Source organism: Cyprinus carpio, chromosome B19, assembly GCF_018340385.1.
Source record: "Cyprinus carpio isolate SPL01 chromosome B19, ASM1834038v1, whole genome shotgun sequence".
NCBI lineage: Eukaryota > Metazoa > Chordata > Actinopteri > Cypriniformes > Cyprinidae > Cyprinus > Cyprinus carpio.
In genome coordinates this window covers 1,817,771-1,835,881 of record NC_056615.1, presented here as the reverse complement: position 1 = coordinate 1,835,881, position 18,111 = coordinate 1,817,771, and the positions used below count along the sequence as shown (strand labels likewise).

At 41.2% G+C, this 18,111-nt stretch overlaps 1 protein-coding gene across 7 annotated transcripts in view; it reads right to left on the bottom strand.

Moving 5' to 3' along the window:
- LOC109111853 (thyroid hormone receptor beta) overlaps positions 1-18,111 on the bottom strand; it is a 132,188-nt gene that overhangs the window by 12,752 nt on the left and 101,325 nt on the right. For 2 of the 7 annotated variants that reach the window (XM_042745018.1, XM_042745020.1), the window contains 5 exons: positions 14,168-14,268; positions 13,882-14,029; positions 12,315-12,520; positions 9,033-9,119; positions 8,196-8,342 (listed from right to left, as the gene is read on the bottom strand). In XM_042745018.1, coding sequence (XP_042600952.1) covers positions 8,196-8,342; positions 9,033-9,119; positions 12,315-12,520; positions 13,882-14,029; positions 14,168-14,268 — 689 coding nt within the window. Of the gene's footprint in view, positions 1-8,195; positions 8,343-9,032; positions 9,120-11,437; positions 12,096-12,314; positions 12,521-13,881; positions 14,030-14,167; positions 14,269-16,317; positions 17,516-18,111 lie in introns of those variants that run through there. The other 5 variants (XM_042745015.1, XM_042745016.1, XM_042745017.1 and 2 more) reach the window with 5 other exon arrangements.

The following is an 18,111-nucleotide window of genomic DNA, read 5'->3' as shown; positions in this document are numbered from 1 at the left end:
GAACTCCCTCCATCTGGAACGACTTATACCACCAAAGGGTTGACTGTCACCCAGGGCCAGCGCCACGGGGGGGCGTGGGGGGGGTGTCGCCCCCTCACTCGGACTATCCCACCCCCTCACCCAAGATGAGTGTGAAAATAGATTTTAATAATGAAATATGTTTTTAAAAAAATATATAGTTGCCAAATGCATAGGCTTTCCAGCATTAATATGTTGCTATTACAATCATCCCTCAACAGCTCATTCACAAACTGGTCGAGCTGGGGCTCAACACTTCGCTGTGCAACTGGCTGTTGGACTTTCTGACTGGAAGACCTCAGGCAGTACGTGTCGGGAGCAACACATCCAGCACCATCACACTGAACACTGGGGCCCCCCAAGGATGTGTGCTGAGCCCCCTCCTCTTCACTCTGCTGACCCACGACTGCACACCCCGTCACAACAACTCCAACCTCTTCATTAAGTTTGCGGATGACACGACTGTGGTGGGTCTCATTAGCAACAGAGATGAGACAAACTACAGGAGCGAGGTGAGCCGCCTGGCCGGGTGGTGCAGTGACAACAATCTCTCTCTGAACGTGGAGAAGACGAAGGAGATTGTTGTGGACTTCAGGAGAGCGCACACTCAGCATGTTCCTCTGACCATCAACGCTGCGACTGTGGAGAGAGTGAGCAGCACCAAGTTCCTGGGTGTGCACATCACAGAGGACCTCTCCTGGAGTGACAAACACCGCAGCACTGGCCAAGAAATCACAGCAGCGTCTCTACTTCCTCCGCAAACTGAGGAGAGCCAGAGCCCCACCCCCCCATCATGTACACCTTCTACAGAGGCACCATCGAGAGCATTCTGACCAGCTGCATCACTGTGTGGTATGGCGCCTGCAACGCGTCCTGCCGGAAGACTCTGCAAAACGCATAGTGAGAGCAGCTGAGAAGATCATTGGTGTCTCTCTCTCCCCTCCCTCCAGGACATTTATGGAACCCGTCTCACTCGAAAAGCCCTCTGCATTGCAGGTGATCCCACTCACCCGTCACACAGCTTCTTCAGTCTGCTCCCATCAGGGAGGAGACTGCGGAGTCTCCAGGCCAGGACCAGCAGACTGAAGGACAGCTTCATCCATCAGGCTGTCAGGAAGCTGAACTCGCTCCCGAACTTACCCCCCCGTCCCTCTTCTGCCTCAGGCACCACTGAACTATGAAACCCCCCCCCAGGTCCCACATCCCCAGGTCCTTCCACCCCCCCTCCCTCTAACATACGAATGTCATGCACCAGTCACTTTGTGCAGCAGTGGTCTGCTCACTACCTCATTCACCATGGATCTGACATCATTCTACCTCCTCATCAGTCAGTTTAATAAAATAACTGCTCTGAGCCCTTTGTCACTTTGTCACTTTTAATCAGACTGAATAAGCTATTTTTTTATGCACTAAAAATCTTTTATCTGCACTGTTTGTTTCACTGGTTTGCACTCTATCTGCCATGTGCCTTGCACTGCTTTTATTTAAACCTTATTTTTATTTTATTTTTTCTATTATGTCTTTTTTACATTCCCTTATTGTATAGTTTTATCTTATATTTTTATATTTGATCTAGATTTTTAGGCTCTACTGTTAGTGTTATCTGTATGCACCGGGGGTCTGAGAGTAACGCAATTTCGATTCTCTGTATGTATGTACTGTACATGTGGAAGAATTGACAATAAAGCAGACTTGACTTGACTTGACAATTTAAGACCGTCCATTTCACAAAGTCGCATTTTAATTGTTGCTCTGACACAAATTCCCCACAAGCGGTGCAACTAAGAAAGCAGCACTACTGAGTAAGCTATGATGAAATATATTTTCATGTTTAACAGAGGGCTAGATGATCGTAGTTTGTTAATTATTTCGCTGTATTGTTATTGTTTGTTGCTGTTCAAATGATGCATCTGTTAAATGGTCGCAATGAATGTATTAGGCTATGTCAGGGAATCGGTCGCAATGAGCTTGTGTTTCATTGTAAAGCAGACACAATTAAGTATTTCTGGTGGTATCACTTTTCTATATTTGTGGTAAAACTGCTAACTAAAATGGTTTCTCATTTTTATTTCCTGGATGTCAGATAAGATTTTTGAATTCGGTGGCTATGCGATTTTGTTTCATTCAATACACTGCCATCTGTATTTGCTAAGTAGCTTTTAATAGGTTAATTCGCTCAGAACCCATTTTTCATTCCACTGCTGTACTTTTCCATTGTATTTCAATGTTGAGCAGCTTCTTTCCCCAGGCCATCAGGCTCATAAACTCTAACTCAGTCTCTTAACCTCTACATGACTTCACTTAATTATCAGTAAGATACTGAATATACTGACACTGACACTTGCACACAGCAATTTCTATAATTTTTATTTTTATTTATTTACTTTATAACCTCTATTGCTGCTATGTAAATACCCTGTACAACCTGTTTGCACATTCTCCTCTTGTACATTCCTGCTCATCTTAATATTTATTAAGTCTACAGTATACTGTCCTGCACATTTATTTCTATAAGCATCTTATTTTATTCTTGTTTTTTTATCTTACTTTTTCCATATCATTTTTTTTTGTATAATTTTCTTGTGTTTGTGTTCTTTAATAAATGCACTGTCCATGGAGCGGACCTGACTTACATTTCACTGCTGATCATATGCTCTCCATATAACCATGTATGTGACAAATAAAAATCTTTAATCTTGAATTGAATCTTGAATGTAAATGCGCTACCCGACGTCTTGAATGCTGCACTCTCGTCTCAGGTCTTTAGCAGCTTCTCGTGCATAGCCTAATACTCGTGCATAATAGCCTACATCATTCTAAAACAGGTCTCTAGACCTTGCACTTTAAAAAAAAAAAAAAAAACTTCCAATGATCTGCCTTGCGACCAAATCTCCATCTGTGTGAACCCTGTATTCTAATAGTTGTAGTAATATCGGTCTGACAAATATGTGAATGCGCCACAAAAAAGTTTTTTTTTTTTTTTTTTACTTTTACTCTGTGCTATGTCATCGCCCCCTTTCGTCACCTCAGCCGCCCCCTCATCAGTGCTGCGCTGGTGCCGGCTCTGCTGTCACCCATGATAAATCCATGTACAGACACAGGAAAAGGGTCATTTATTGGACACTCTCCAGTCCTGCAAACACTAAAACAGTGATAGCGTGATTCAATCAACCAAAGAGGAGAAATGTACTCGGTTACTAACTTAACCTTGGTTCCCTGAGGCACGTGAACGAGTACTGCATCTTGCTTAAAAGATGCTATGGGAAAAGCCTTTTCTCCTGAACTGAAGCCTTTTATCAATCACGCAGTGTAACTGCATGGCAAATTGTTCGTGCAGTGTATTAAAAAACTAACAGCGGAGCTGCACGTGTCTATGGCGACAAAGCCCTACCAGAATGGGCTGGGCTGTCTGGCTACATAAGCAGGTGTTTTGCCACAGGATCCTCAGGTTACTTCGACTGAAGCTACATAGCATGGCCAGCAATGCAGTACTCGTTCCCGTATCTCAGGGAACCAAGGTTACGTTAGTAACTGAGTACGTTCCCTGTTAATACTTCACTTGTACTGTGTCTTGCATAAAATATGTTATGGGAACCCAGTACAATCATGCCATGCTATGGTAAAGAAACGACTGCATGATATAACCTCCTTAAGCACCCAGTGCCCAAAGGATAGTATAACTATATTCCCCAAAGCTAAAACGGGCTAAACTCACAGAGGTCACGCCTGGCCTAGGTAATCGTTCCAGAGGACTCGTACAACTTCGGCACTCCTTGGGCTCAATTTATGCTCAATGCTCAATTTAAATCCTCAGAGCTCTGACGGGGCAGAGCAAGGATAACTCCCAATCCTCTTTAGAGGGAGGAAGCACAAAGAGCGCGATAACCTGCACTCTAAATGGAGAGCACCTTGGGTGTATAACCATGCCTTGGTTTCAGGACGACCTTGTAGTCATTGGGCCCGAATTCCAGGCAGGCAGGGCTAATGGAAAGTGCCTGCAGATCTCCTATTCACTTTACAGATGCTAGTGCTAGAAGCAGAGCATTCTTTAGCGACAGTGACCTAAGGTTAGTAGACTGTAGTGACTCGAAAGGAGGGCCCTGAAGGGCCCTCAGCACAGTGGGCGAATCCCATGTAGGAACAGTGAGGGGTGAGGTGTATTCAGCCTCCAGGCTCCCCTCAAGAAGCGGACAACTGAGTTGTTCCTGCTCATCGATTGGCCCACTATAGGGGCATGGGAGGCCGCTATAGCTGCTATGTATACTTTGAGCATGGATGGGGAGTGTCCTTTATCCAGCAGCTCTTACAGGAAGGACAAAACCACTGATAAGTCAGAGGTAGACGGGTCTTCACCGTGGTTTGGGCACTAAGCGGAGAAAACTGACCACTTAATGGTATAGAGGCATCTCGTAGATGGGGCTCTAGCCTCCGAAACTGAGTTTAACACGTGCTCTGGGAAGCTTGTAGGCTCCCGTTGAGTGGCCAAAGGTGCAGAGCCCACAGCTTGGGCCAGGGGTGCCATATTGTCTTGTTCGCTTGAGAGAGGAGATCTTGTCTCAGCGGAATGTGTCAAGGGGCTGCTATAAGCAGCAGAGTTAGCTCTGACAACCAAGGTTCGTTTTTCCAGAGGGGGGCCACCAAGAGAACCTTGTTTCCCTGTTCCCTGATTCGCCTGATTACCTGCGGGATCAGGCCGATTGGGGGAAATGCGAAAATGAGGAGGTTGGGCCAGTCGTGGGCCAACGCATCTCTGACCTTATGAATAAATTGGGCAGTGAGAGTTGTCTTCTGAGGTGAAGAGGTCTACCTCGGCCACACCAAAGATCTCCCAAATTCTCTGAACTGTCTGCGGATGGAGCATTCACTTTTCTGAGGGGACATTGCTCCGAGATAACATATCTGCCCGGTATATGCACTGCCCTGAACGAGCGCAGGTTGAGTTGAGCCCATTCCAGAAGGTGCTCTACCAGAATGAAAAGGAGGAGAGGCCTCCTTAGCAATTTATGTAGGACAGAACTGACATGTTGTCAGAGGGGATTAGCACATGGTGTCCCCTTAGGTCAGGCAGGAAGAACTGACAGGCTTGAAACACTGCTAGCATTTCCAAGCAGTTGATGTGAAGCCCTTTTCCCCTTTTGACCAATGGCTGAAAGTCGGTATGCCCTTGGACAGTGCCCCCCAACCTGTGCTGGAGGCATCTGTCATGACAACCGTTCTCCTGCAAACTATTCCCATGACCATGCCCTGTTCCATCCAGCGAGAGTTCTTCCAAGGGAACTGATCTCGAAGTAGGCCACGAGTTTCCGTATGACCAGAGAACGTTCCAGCGTGACTACGTCTCTCATCTAAGCTGAGTCAAAAACTGTTCCCAGGAATGCTATTCGCTGGCTGGAGGACAGCGTGCTCTTGGCGAAATTGACCCTGAGTCCCAGGCACTCTAAGTGGCTGAGGAGGAGGGTCCTGTGTGATATTAATTCTGCTTCCAACTGGGCCAAAATGAGCCAGTTGTCGAGGTAGTTATGAATTAGTAGTTGGGGAAGTCGTGGCCTAATGGTTAGAGAGTTTGACTCCTAACCCTAAGGTTGTGGATTTGAGTCTTGGGCCGACAATACCACGACTGAGGTGCCCTTGAGCAAGGCACCGTACCCCCAACTGCTCTCCGGGTGCCGCAGCATAAATGGCTGCCCACTGCTCCGGGTGTGTGTTCATGGTGTGTGTGTTCACTGCTGTGTGTGTGCACTTTGGATGGGTTAAATGCAGAGCATGAATTCTGAGTATGGCATTGAGGTGGAAACAACGCTGCTGAAGCGCGGGGGTCTTCGAGCGAATTGGAGTGAGTAACCTCATTTTATTATCCCCATAACCCATTCTGACACTTGGGGGATGGCCTGCCAGGCCTTTGCCTGCGTGGCAAAGGGTTTGTATTAATTCGAGTGACTTGGCTGCACGGGGGCAGGGCACTCATGAAAAATGAAAGAGGAAACTCTCTCTCTTTTTGAAAATATTTGTGTTTTATTTTATGGAGATCGGAACATCAAGGAAGGGGACCTGCATCCTGGATCTCGATCAACGTAAGCCACCACAAGGCTTGCCATGGACCTCCCGATTACTTAAGCGGTGGTCTTGGTGGTGCGCAAAGCCAGGTCTGTTGCACTTCTCAGCTCCCTGAGAGTCGCAGGGTCCAGGTCAGACTCGTCCATGGAGAAGAGGAGCTTGGCCTGAAAAACCTGGTGGACCGCTATAGAATGGAGCGCTGAAGCTGCCTGTCCAGCCGAAGAATAGGAGCCTCCAGTGAGTACTGAAGTGGTCCTACACGGCTTGGACAGATGTGTGGCCTTTGACTTCCAGCCAATAGCCATGGGCAGGTAGAGATGCGAGGCTACTGACTCGTTTTCTTGTACCACTTTTCTTCAGGGCTGTTGACCGTAGTGAGGGCGGATGAAGCAAAAGTATGGAGGCGAGCGGAGTAGGGGCATTCCATGACCTTGTGAGCTCGTCGTGGACTTCTGGACACAATGGCGAGAAATGCTGGCGAGGGGCCTGATGGCGCCCTGGCAGGAACCATTCGTCCAGACAGCTGCAAGAGGGCTCCTCTGGTTGAGACCACTCTAATACCAGTTCTTCAACAGCTTTCGAGAGGATACGGAGAAGTTTGGAATCCATCCCAACTTTGGTGGCGTTGGGTGCAGACAACGGCAAGGGCCAGCTCCTCTGCATCCGTCGTTGTCACTCCCACCTAATCAGGCTAGGTGAAGAGGACGAAGGAAACCACTCTGTGTGAAAAGGGTGAGACATGCGGAATCTGAGCCGATGTGAGCTCGCTCACTGGGAGGAAGAAAAGAAAACGGGAGAGTGTGAGGGGTGGAGTCGCTCTCTGAAAATAAAGCAATCTGCGAGCTCAGAGAGGCGAGACTGATGTTCTTCACAATGACAACAGTCCATCCCCGTGAGCGTGGCCTCCACATGGGATTTCCACAAGTAGGAAACACACTCGCTGTGGCCGTTATCGGCGTGCAGGGGAGACCTGGACGAACCGCAATAACGGTGCGACATTTGAAACAATGGCAAGCTCTTTTAGAAAGCTCTTTAGAAGTTGCCAGATAGCCGCAGGGGAAGCGGGACCAGAACTGGTGCAGCGCTGAAGCGTGAGGAAAAGGCGGAGGATCAGCCAAGCAGAGAGGTCGCTGGGTCCTACTAGATCCTACATACTTATACAAATACCAAAAGTATGGTTAGTGTAGTAAATCCATGGCTAATTTGTTCATGGTTTAACTATATTAACAATTTTTTTTTTGTTTTATTTATTTTTTATATAATAAATGAATTTATTAATTAATTTTAATAGTAAAACCATAGGCTATGGTTAATTTTTGTAAGTAAGGTAAATGTGATTGCACCTCTCTTTTTTCTGCAAAACACAAAAGATGATATTTTGATGAATGTTGCCATGACCAAACCATTAAGCTCCCATTGACCACTGAAAAGTTAATGGAAACCAAAACTGTTTAAATCTTCAAAATATCTTCTTTGATGCTCCACCGAAGAAAGTGAGTGAGGTGTAGAAAAATGTGAGATAACACACGTAAATGTTTTGGGTGAATAATCTCTTTAAGACTCATATAATGGCGCTTTTCCACTGCATGGTACGGCACGGTATGGTTCACTTTTGGGGGGTTTTCCACTGGGTACAGTACCTGGTACTTTTTTAGTACCACCTCGGTTGAGGTTCCAAGGAAGTTAGCCAGCTTATGTTTCACATTTACAGTAATTGTGTATTTCGTCAGCTTATTTAGGCTAATAATATCCAAAAAAAAAAAAAACTAAGGAATTGTATGATCAGGATGTTAAAATAAACAAAAATCTCACCTTTCAGAGCAAACACTGATGAATATGTCCCAGTCATGTTTGTCATTTTGCGGTTCCCTTAAACATTTCCGAAGTGGTATCTGCCTATTTGCAGTGCGCTTCTTTATTTGGTTGTGTTGTGTGCATTTGCAGCGCCTGTGCTGTCAAATTGATGAAAATGTTTTCTTAATTTACATGAGTTTTTTCATTTGCAGCGCATTGAGCTCTCTTGGCCACCGTACAGTGACCCATGTTGACCTTGGTTGGATGCAAGCTCAGTTTCATTCCCTGTGTTTGATGAATGCTACAGTGGGCTGAGTGGCCGTTCTTACCTCACAGAACATGGGCAACTTTTTGGCAAAATCCACAACACGAGTGATGGCGGGGGTGATAATTTTTGTAAACTGACTGAAGGCTTCTATGTCCACTTTGCTTCCCTCTGGTGCGTTGACGATGGGCGCAGAACCGATGTCCTCGGGCTGGAATGACAGGAAGGGGAGGGGCATCGAACTCAGTAACACAGACACTTACAGGAAGTGGACAATCACAGAGACGAAGGTGTGACACAGCAAATCCTCATTCCCCTCTAAAGCACAAAGAAGGCCAGAGATAAAGCAAGACACATCATCGAAACAAGAGTGGAGCCCAGTTATTAAGAGGGAAAAGAGGAAAGATGAGAAACTTAAACTAGAAGATCAGAGCAGAGAAGCGTATCTCCTTCTGTGGGGAGCTTACTGACTAGGGTTATCCACTGATATTTGAATGTTATTTATTTTTTTATTTTTTTTAAGATTTATGCCCTTTTGACCAGAAAAATGTAACGTGAAAGACAGAGCAAAAAAACAACAAACAAACAAACAAAAAAAAGCCAGACTGAGGGTCAAATGAAGACTGGGAGCTGAGTACAGCACAAAACCAGCCTGATGTTCCCCTTTGATATTAGTCAATTATTCAGCTTTCCTCTTCTGTGTACACCTTCATTCTGACACAGCGAGCAGAGAGCTACACAAACACGGCAAACAAATGCCTTAAGCATTCAGCATGTCGATTTATCCGCAAAAAAAAAAAAAAAAAAAACCCGTGACAGAAATGGAAGCAGCTGAGAATTTGAGAGAGCGTTTCTTTTGGATAAAAACATAAATTAAGGTGTTTGCTCTGCTGGTTCTTACCTTGGCTTCCTTCACCCCCACTGCACTCTGGTCAGAAGTACAGAATAAATTACATGTTATTTCATTAAGTAGCATTGCTTCCTCGACCTGTTGGGCAATCAACAGGGATCGTGAAGTTTCAATGAAGAACCCGAGTCAAGTCAACTAAAAAGAACAAGTTTAAACTGGACAGGTGAGAGTTCAGACAGAAAGTGACAGTAAGATATTATGTTAGTGTGGCGTTTCCATGGATTTCCAGGCTTTAAAATAATCTTGCATTACACACGGAATACAGGTGCATCTCAAAAATTAGAATATCATAGAAAAGGTCTTTATTTTTTGTAATTTAATTAAAAAAGCAAACTTTCTTATATTCTAGATTCATTGCACACAAACTGAAATATTTCGAGAGTTTTTTTTTTTTAATTCTGATGGTTACGAAAAAAATGCATCTCAAACAATTTGAATATTCCATTTTGAGCTTGATTAGTTTGATTAATTTTGAGTATAAATACTGAGTACCTCCTGGGCTAGTTTAGAACATGAAACCACAATTATGGGAAAGACTACTGACTTGACAGTGGTCCAGAAGACGATCATCGACACCCTCCACAAAAAGGGTACGTCACAGAAGGTCATTGCTGAAAGGGCTGGCTGTTCACAGAGTGCTGTATCGAAATATATTCACAGAAAGTTGACTGGAAGGAAAAAGTGTGGTAAGAAAAGGTGCACAAGCAACAGGAATGACCACAGCCTTGGGAAGATTGTCAGGAAAAGCCGATTCAAGAACTTGGGAGAGCTTCACAAGGAGTGGACTGAAGCCAGAGTCAGCGCATCACGAGTCACCACCTTCAAACGTCTTCAGGAAATGGGCTACAGCTGTCACATTCCTAGAAACAAGCCACTCCTGAACCAGAATTTTTTTTTAAAAAAGCATCTCACCTGGGGTAAGGAGAAAAAGAACTGGACTGTTGCTCAGTGGTCCACAGTCCTCTTTTCAGATAAAAAGTAAATTTTGCATTTCATTTGGAAATCAAGGTCTGGAGTCTGGACGAAGACTGGAGAGGCACAGAATCCAAAGTCCAGTGTGAAGTTTCCAAAGTCAGTGATGATTTGGGTGCCGTGACGTCTGCTGGTGTTGGTTCAATGTGTTTTATCAAGTCCAAAGTCAATGCAGCCATCTACCAGGAGATTTTGGAGCACTTTATGCTTCCATCTGCTGACAACTTTATGGAGATGCTGATTTCATTTTGCAGCAGGACTTTAGCATCTTCCCACAGTGCCAAAACCACTTCCAAGTGGTTTGCTGACCATGATATTACTATGCTTGAATGGCCAGCCAACTCACCTGACCTGAACCTCACAGAGAATCTAAGGGGTATTATGAAGAGGAAGATAAGTGACATCTGACAAACAATACAGAGGAGCTGAAGGCCGCTATCAAAGCAACCTGGCCTTCAATAACGCCTCAGCAGTGCCACAAGCTGATTACCTTCATGCCACGGCGCACTGAAGCAGTAATTTGTGCAAAAGGAGCCCCAACCAAGTATTGAGTGCATAGTTAAACCTATTTTGGAGATCCTGAACATTTCTGTTTTGTAAATCTTTTTTTGATTGATCTTTGAGAAAATATTCTATTTTTCTGAGATACTAAATTTTTTAATTTTCCTAAGCTGTAAGTCGTAACCATCAGAATTAAAACAAAAAACTCCTGAAATATTTCAGTTTGTGTGCAATGAATCTAGAATATGAGAAAGTTTGCTTTTTGAATTAAATTACAAAAAATAAAGAACTTTTCCATGATTTTCTAATTTTTTTGAGATGCACCTGTAACTGCACATAGATAACTTCGATTTTTTTACTGTGAAATGGTTTAGGAAAACTAATTTTATGTTCTACTACACAATATATGAAAATTAGGACTAGGTGATTTTGGCTTTTGTTGGTGTTATTTTTAGCCCTTTGACAAACATTTCATGATATGTGCATGCCAATTTGAAGTGGCTTCACAGTCTGTTCACACAGACACTGGGCTTCATGCATGATTCAAAGCTATAAGCAAATTACGTAATTTAATTACAAAATACTGTAATCAGTTTCAGAAATCAGTTTAGTCAAATTATTTTAATAAGGTAATTGAAATAGTTACACTTTTAAATAGGGTAATTTGTAATCTGTAACCTATTACATTTTCAAAGTAACCTTCCCAACACTGGCTATAAGGTTTGTTAAAGCCTTTTAATTCAATGCAGCAACTTCTGTAAGATTGTTTTATGAACAATTCACACAAAAATTAATTCTGCGTCATGTATTTCATGAATGAGGTCCATTTTCGCTATATATTTAAAATGTTATTCAAAAGGTAAAAACTGAATTATATAGACCAATATAATATAACGATGAGTAATATTTAATTTTAAAAAAAATTTTATTGACTTCCGAGAACATTTTTGAGCAATGTTAAACCTCTGAATCAGAGTTTTGAAGCAGACAGAAATTAATTGAACTTACCAACTCTAATGGATTTTTCTACTGAAGAGTAAGTGAAGTTTAATTGAGCTTGTAGTGTTACCAAACACAATTTAAAAAAATAAAAATTAACTTATGTTGTTGTGTCTGGCTCCTCATACAGAAAGATTGCAATTGCATCTGGTTCCTCTAGTGGTTTAGAAAATACACACTTCAAATTAGAAAAGCTATTAAACCAACTCTATCTTAATGCTGTAACTTGCAGAACAGAAAAGTAAATCTAATGGCCAAATTGAACATTTGACGGATGAAACCTAATTGCAAGCATTTTAAGAAGGCAACTAAACGTCTCATGGAAACCCACAGCAGTGTTAAAAGAGTCCTCAAACAGAACTTCAATCTGTAGAGGAGAGTTAGATTCAAGAGAACATAAGAACAATTAGAAACTGGGTTAGAGAAAGACAGAGAGAAGAAGATCAGAAGAGAAACAAACATGAGATAACAGTTTTGGTTTAGGAAACACAGCTTGAGAAAAGAAGGACAAAGGTGTTCCGTTAAAGTTAGTGCTGCTGCCTTTGTGGTAGAGACTCCAGCGTCCATCTAACACTCCCCACTCTACAAGGAGATACAAAAACATGGACATATTAACATTGGGAACAGCGGTGAGGAAGGGCTTGGGAATTGTGTGGGAAGGGTTGGGGAAGGGGAATCTGGGGTTGTGGTAGGGTAAAAAAGAGACAAAAACAAAAAACAGAATCCCACCCAAAATAAAGAAACATCCTAAAACACAAGAAGCATCGCTGCGATGCGCTCGTCAGGGAAGAGACCTCTCACCAGGAATTTGCGCTTCTGTTTCCAGTGGTTGCCTTGGGCGTTTGTGGCCATATGGGCCTCAGTGACGACCCGGATCAGCTCCCACTCCTCCTGCGTGGGCTCGGGTCGCTCCCACACCGTCTTCTGCTGCTCCTCGCGCCGCCGCCGCTCTCGGTTCTCCTCGATCAGCTTCCGCTTGGCCAGACGCTTACTGTCATCCAACACCACTGGAGGAACAACAACATGTTTGTTGTTATAAATTAAATGCAAAATTGGAATACAGTGTAAAACATTTGCGAATACGGCACCGTTTCCATCTAGTGAGTTGAAGAGAACGAAATCGTCTATTCCTAATTAACTTGCGCTAAATATCACAAAGAAAAAATTAATTTGCTGCAGTAGGAGAAGGCACTGCATATAATAATTTTCGTATACAATAAATTATGAGCAGAGGCGGACAGTAGTGATTTTTTAAAGTCATTTTGATGGGCTTCTATGCCTTTTTGTAGTGAAGTATTTTAACTTTACTCAAGCAAATAAAAAAATAAAAATCTGTAGAGTGTTTTTCATTACATTCACTATATTCAAAAGCATTTACTGCACTACATTTCATAAATAAAAGTTGTTGTTTGTTTTACCTTTAATACTTAAGAACATTAAAAATGTAGTACTTTCTTGTACTCAAGTAAATCTTTGAATTACTTTTACTTGAGTAAAAGAAAGTAATAGATTTCTAATGTAATTATTAAATTATATTTAATATGAAACGTAGCGCAGTAAAAAAAAAAAAAAAAAAAAGCAATATTATGCTTTGGAATGTTGTGAAGTAAAGTTTTCTAAAGAAAAACACTGATAAAGTACAGACACTTGAAAAGTACTTTTAAAGCAGAGTAAAAATACTTCACTACTGTCCGCCTCTGATTACGAGACGAAATGCGATCATGTTTTCTTATTTTCGGAGCCTGCTGTTTGGGAACGGAGTTCTGGGTGTTAATTAGAATGAAGCACTTTGACAACATTTTAGAATGTCAAAACTAGCATTTCAAAAGCTTTTTCAGAATCAGAATGAGCTTTATTGCCAGATATGTTTACACATACAAGAAATTTGTTTTAGTGACAGAAGCTCCACATTGCGACAGAATGACAGTGACAAGACAAGACACAGATAATAAAAAGAATAAAATACAAATATACAAAATAGACAATGTGCAAAATAGCAAAAACACAATATACAAAATACACCATTTAGTATGTACAGGTATGTTAGGTGCAAATTTGAAATGTAATTTCAATTTATTCGGTAATAGTGTTTTTGCCGTAGTTCATGTGTATGTTTTTTACCGGATAAGAAATGTACTTAAACTTAGTTGGGTGCATACCTTTTTTTATACTCACATAAAAAAATTAAGAACAACTCATAGCTTCCATCCAGCATTTTTTATGCAATATCCCAAATTGCGCATAAAAATAGGTATACAGAAACATAGCTAATGTCTATCTGTTTATCTACCATTCAAACACAAAATCGACTTTTTGGCTGCTGCTGAAATGTTAAAGTGCCTGTATTTGCAGAAAGTGTGTTACTCACAGTCTGTTGCCATGCCGACAGTGATGCATTTCTTGAAGCGACATTCTTGGCACTGGTTGCGTGTGACTTTGTCAATGACACACTTGCCCTCGTACTTGCACGCGTATGTCGGGTTCAAGTTCTTCTGAATTGTGCGTCGAAAAAACCCCTTTAAAAACAAGAATTAATTTAATTGCTAAGCATGAAACTTCCTAGAAATAATCTGTAAGTTTAACAGAAAATTACCAGTGCATGTTTCTACAGATTTTTTTTTCTTAGTGTGCTTTTCTATAGCTGAAACACTCACTTTGCAGCCCTCACAGGTAATGCAGCGGTAATGATAACCAGTCGCTTTGTCCCCACACACAACACACAGCTCATCCTTGTCCAGGTAACTTGGTATGTAACCTATAAGAAGTTACAGTTACAGTCATAAACACACTACAATAAAATAAGCTACTTTAACCTGAAAACATCTGCATGAAAATAGATAAAATTGTTTGTGAAGATACTCTAAATTTACCATCAAACAGGAAAATGATTCAATTATAACAGCTAAATTGTGACTAAAACTAAGAGTCTGTGCAAATAAAGAAAAGTATAGGAGAAAATAGAGTTATGTGAGAAAGACGAGAAATAAAAAAAACAGAGGAAAAGGATCATTTTAGCCTAATGCTTTTATATTGCGATAGAAACACAAGGAAATGCAAGTTTTAAGGCACACATATGTTTAGGCAGCTTGCAACAGCTCACAAATCAATCTGATCAATGAGTCTTTGGTGGAGGTCAGTAGGAAACCTTCTGTTCCTCTGTCTGTGTCCTTACAAATCAATACAACACACAATACCCCAAACCTCCATCCTACACTGAAGATCAATACACTACACAATGTAGCTCCACGAGTGTCTGTAACAGGTCTTTAAAAGAGTACAGTCTCTTCAAGTTCAGTCCAGAAGACAGCAGCTTCTTTATACTGGAGTAGAAGCTTTTTCAATACTTACTAACAGTGTTGGGGTAACACGAGTTACGAAACCAGATTACTTGTTTCAGGTTACTAGTAAAGAAACACATTTACAAGAACATATCTGAGTTACTATTTCAAATAAGTTTTCCCTTTGTTTTCTCATGTATTGACTGACATGTGGCTCTCCTGTCCACGTTTTGAGAGAAATCGGGAGTTAGTGCAGAGGCCTAGCGTGAACACAATGTTAGACTATATCTAAGACTAAATGTGAACATGCATTTACTCATCTCAAGCACACACAAACAGATTCAGTATTCCTCAAAATAAATAATACAGTGAAATGCTAACTCGGAATGTGACGCAAACCTGCAATAATCAAATATGTTAAGTGACACAAATACCCTTTTTGGATTTAATCCAATTACATTAAACAGAGTCTTTGCTGCTGACCTTCGATTATCCAGTTCAACCATACTAACAAGCAAACACAACATAAGCCCAGCCTAGATAAAAAGTATAAAAAGTAGCCCCCATAAAAAGTACCTTATTAAGTAACACATGTAGTTACTTTTTTTTATGGAGTAACGTAATATTGTAATGTGTCAATTTTAAAAGTAACTTTCCTCAACACTAACTGCTAACAGTGATTTATATTTCTGGGTGGCACAAATAAAGGATATAACGGAGAACACAGACATACAATGGCAGCAAAAACTATTCAGACTCGTAAGCCACACTTAAAAATTGTTGCATATCAGTGCACTAGAATTAAGTTATTGTGTCAAGCCAAGTTGTTCAGTTTCAAACAAAATCACAGTGTTTTCAACAATGTTACTGATAGTTTTAATGTGATGAACTGAACATGAGTTTACTCAGCTAGAACAGGAAAACTGACTTCACACATCCCCTACAAAAACAAATCACCAAAACACCAGCTGATTACAAGTCTTTGAAAAATGTCTCGGACAAATGAAGTTAGTCCTGAGAAAAGCTCTGTCAGCTTGTCTTCAGTATCGACTGCAGTACATCTCATAAATTCCCAAAAATCAGACAATAAAACACTACATTTAAAGTTGTAAATCTAAATGAAGAGTTCATTTGCAAAAACAGATTTTTTTTTTTTTTTTTTTTTTTTACAATTTTCAAAAATCATGCTTTTTCATTGTGCATTCCAATTAATCTCAATCAAACTGCAGTTGGGTTTTTCTGATTAGGTTAAAAACACCTTAAAAATACAGCTTACCAACACAATGAAACATCTGTTTTTGCAAATCAATTCTTCAAATCTAACTCAATCCAATCTCACATTTAAAGACAGAACTTACTGACTATAATTGCTGAGTATATTATTTTTGGACTGAGATATTCGACTATTACACATGTAACAGTGCCAAAAAGGCATCCACCTTGAAACATGCCAATTATAAGCTCAAGAAAAGACAAAACTCTGGCACCCCACAGCACCTCTACGCTTCTTCTAGAGCTTGCGATACCTTTCCTGTGTGGCCCCTGCATCCACTGCATCTGAGAGAAGTCCGGCCTGCCATCGGAGTAGTAGTCTGGTTGATGGTAGTGACTGAGAGGCACCTCCATAGAGCACAACTCGCTCTTGAACACAGGGTTGCCCCCAGTGAACGGGCACCCATAGGGCTGGCTGGGCGGCCAGGCCTGCTCCATATTGGGAGGATGGTGGTGTAACGGCTGCGGCTCACAGCGGGTGAAACCGGGCCCTTCTCCAGCGTACATGCAATACTCGCCTCCCGGAGGCACCGCATATCCCCCGCTCACACCGTGGCCTATGTCATACATGTCTGACATGCAGTAATTCATTATGAAAATCTTCAAAGGCACACACACAAAAATATTAAAAAATCTCAAGTTAATGCGACAGAAATGTCTGAGCTCAATGCACTTGAGGAGAATGCAATCGGCGGTCGCATTGACGACATGAAGTCGTGAAGCAAACTGCATGAAAATTGGCTGGAGGACACCGGCTCTTATATATGGAGAATCCACCCGCCCCACTCGCCCCTCGCCCTGCCAAATTGGGTGAACTGAAGATTTCTGAGCACGCTCTCTTAATCTGACACCGGACGAATCCAAGAGGTTGAACAGCCGGGGGACACATCCTCGGACGGAAGGCCGTCATACATGTGCATGACACACCTTCAAACAGATCAGACCACGCTAATGTCGCAATCAGACCCAGCCTGGCTAAGATGTGAGATTACAATCACAATCCCAAAAAGCTGAAGTTTATTGATTTCAGATATGAGGCGCTTCAAGCACTGGTCTTAAGATGTGATCAGTCATATTGATTGTCATTTGGCCTAATCCTAAATGGAGAGACTCGTGACACATGTGAGGGTTTCAGACATTTACTGATGCATAACTTCATGCAAATGACCATGCGATGAATAAAATGTGGACCGGTCCTGCCATCAGTCCATTTACTGTCCTACAGAAAAACACACTTTTATACATGCACACTAAGATGTCTGCAGAATCAGAATGCATTACCACAGAAGATAGAAGATTGTTTCTTTTGAAGTTTTTGTTCATACAAACAAACTAAATGTTCTGGTAGTTGTGTACTTACAAATGGAAGTATACTAGAAGACCACTGTATGTCTGTCATTTATATCCATATTTTGGTTACACTTTATTAGGTGTCCTTGTTACAGTGTAGATATACATTTAAGTACTGAGTAATATTAATTAACTACACATTCTTACTATATGGTTAGGGTTAGGATTAGGGTTACTTGCATGCAATTTATTGTTATTATAATAGTAAGTACATGTAACCTGTAACAAGGACACATTAAAATAAACTGTTACCCATATTTTTCATCTGAACAAATTAGGACTAACACTTTAAAGTAAGTTTCCATTTGTTAACTATATTTAATGCATTAATTAACATTAACTGACAATAAGCAGTGCATTACAGTATTTATTTTTATTTAAGAAAGTTAGTTAATAAAAATACAACTTTTCATTAGCACAGGTCCACTGAATAACATTAATAGATACAACTTTTGATTTTAATAATGCATTAGTAAATGTTGGAATAAACATGAATAAAGCATTAATAAATATTTTCAGTGTTAATGTTAACTAATGTAGTTAACTAATGTTAGCAAATTGAACCTTATTGTAAAGTGTTACCAAATTAGGACAACATTCTTTTGTAATCTTAACTACATTACAAATGTAACTTCTATATAACCTTCTATATTTAAATACAAGTAACTTTGAAACGTATTATGAAATCCATTAAACTG